Source organism: Penaeus monodon, chromosome 33 (genome assembly GCF_015228065.2).
Source record: "Penaeus monodon isolate SGIC_2016 chromosome 33, NSTDA_Pmon_1, whole genome shotgun sequence".
In the NCBI taxonomy this organism is placed as follows: Eukaryota; Metazoa; Arthropoda; class Malacostraca; order Decapoda; family Penaeidae; genus Penaeus; species Penaeus monodon.
The window spans coordinates 26,534,463-26,536,234 of record NC_051418.1 but is presented as its reverse complement, the minus strand read 5'-3'; the positions used below and the strand labels follow the sequence as shown (position 1 = coordinate 26,536,234).

General features: G+C 37.9%; 1 protein-coding gene across 1 annotated transcript in view; it reads left to right on the top strand.

Annotated features, from left to right (window-relative positions):
* The window catches only part of LOC119594197 (DNA/RNA-binding protein KIN17-like), an 18,391-nt gene extending 16,741 nt beyond the window's left edge, over window positions 1-1,650 (top strand). The window contains 2 exon segments of the mRNA XM_037943268.1: window positions 235-1,035; window positions 1,038-1,650. Coding sequence (XP_037799196.1) covers window positions 261-1,035; window positions 1,038-1,447 — 1,185 coding nt within the window. The 5' untranslated portion in view covers window positions 235-260 and the 3' untranslated portion in view covers window positions 1,448-1,650.
* The last annotated feature ends 122 nt before the right edge of the window (window positions 1,651-1,772 follow it).

The window sequence follows — 1,772 nt, the reverse complement described above, 5'->3', positions numbered from 1 at the left end:
TGCTAACACCACTGTCAGCATCCTAGATGAGTCATAATTGTCTTTAGAATTTGCCAAATGTTGAATTATTATTTAGTCATTCTCCAAACTAATAATATACTAAGGTGTCACTCAAAGCTTTGTAATCATAATATATTTCTTCCACAGTATATCTTACGGTAAATTAGTAGTTAAGTTAAAAATTAGACATTTCCATGCATGGGTTGTACTCTCTACTGTTTACTGTTTTTCAACAGAGTCTCTCACACAACAAGGACAAGATGGGGAAGGCAGAGAAAGGAACACCAAAAGACCTGGCCAATAAGATGAAGGCCAAGGGTCTCCAGAAATTGCGATGGTACTGTCAGATGTGTCAAAAACAATGTCGAGATGAAAATGGATTCAAGTGCCACACTCTGTCAGAAAGTCACCAACGACAGCTCCTCCTTTTTGCTGAAGATCCTGACAAGTACCTGGACAGCTTCTCAGAAGAGTTCCTTGAGGGATATGAAAGCCTTCTTAAGAGAAGGTATGGTACAAAGAGAGTACATGCCAATAATGTGTACCAAGAATACATCCAAGACAGAGACCATGTGCACATGAACGCTACCAAATGGGAGACTCTTACTGATTTTGTCAAGTGGCTCGGGCGAGAAGGGAGGTGCCATGTTGATGAAACAGAGAAGGGATGGTATGTGGCATATATCGATAGGGATCCTGAGACCATCCGAAGACAGAAACAAATGGAGAGGCGTGATAAATATGAGAAAAATGAAGAGGAACGAATGCAAGAGTTTATATCCCGACAAATTGAGCTTGGTCGGGCTAAGCAGGGTGAAGAAGAGAAGGAATACAAGGAATTGCAACGAGAGAATGAAGATGAAGTGATAGCCCTAGATATGAAGCTACCCAGCTCATCTAAAACACTAAAGGCAAGTAGCTTCAACAAAAATGCCTTAATGGCAGGACCAAAAAGCAAGCCAAAGGCAGAGGAGAAAGTCAGAAAAGAAACAAAGAAGAGGACAGCTCTTCATGACATCATGAAAGAGGAAATGCAAATAAAAAAGTAAAGGAACAAATAGCAGCCAAAAAAAACAAAGCCGAAAAAGAAGAAAAGGCTGAGATACCTTGGTTAGCAAAAGGAATTGTTGTTAAGATCATCACAGAAGAACTAGGCTCCAAATATTATAGAGCAAAAGGAGTTGTTCGAGATGTGATTGATGACTATGGCGCGATAGTGAAGTTATTAGATTCCGGTGCAAAGATTAAGATAGACCAAATGGCTTTAGAGACTGTAATCCCCTCACTTAAAAGGAAAGTACTGATTCTTGTTGGCAAACACTGTAAGAAAGAAGCCGTGCTTGAAAGCATCCAGGAGGACTCTTTTAGTGCCACACTAGTTTTGGATGATGGACAGATATTAACAAATATTCCTTATGAACATTTTAGTAAATTATACACTTCCTGATCAGCAGGAGAGCATTTTGTAGCATGGTCTATATATTCTTGCAAATTAGAACTCTTAGGATTGGTGGATTTATATTTTTTATTTAGCATAAAGTTGCTCTTAATGTAAGAAATGAAAACCATTTGTATATAAAGTATTCTAATGGTTTCATGGCAAAATTGCCTATTACATGTACAATTTTGGAATACATACTTCAAGATAACTTTTAGAATTTTATTTAAGCATATTTTTCCCCACAGTATGAAAATTGGAAGTGACTGAAATCCAGTATAGACATTATTCACTCTTAACAATTAGTGAATGATGATGGCTTGGTCCACTTTCC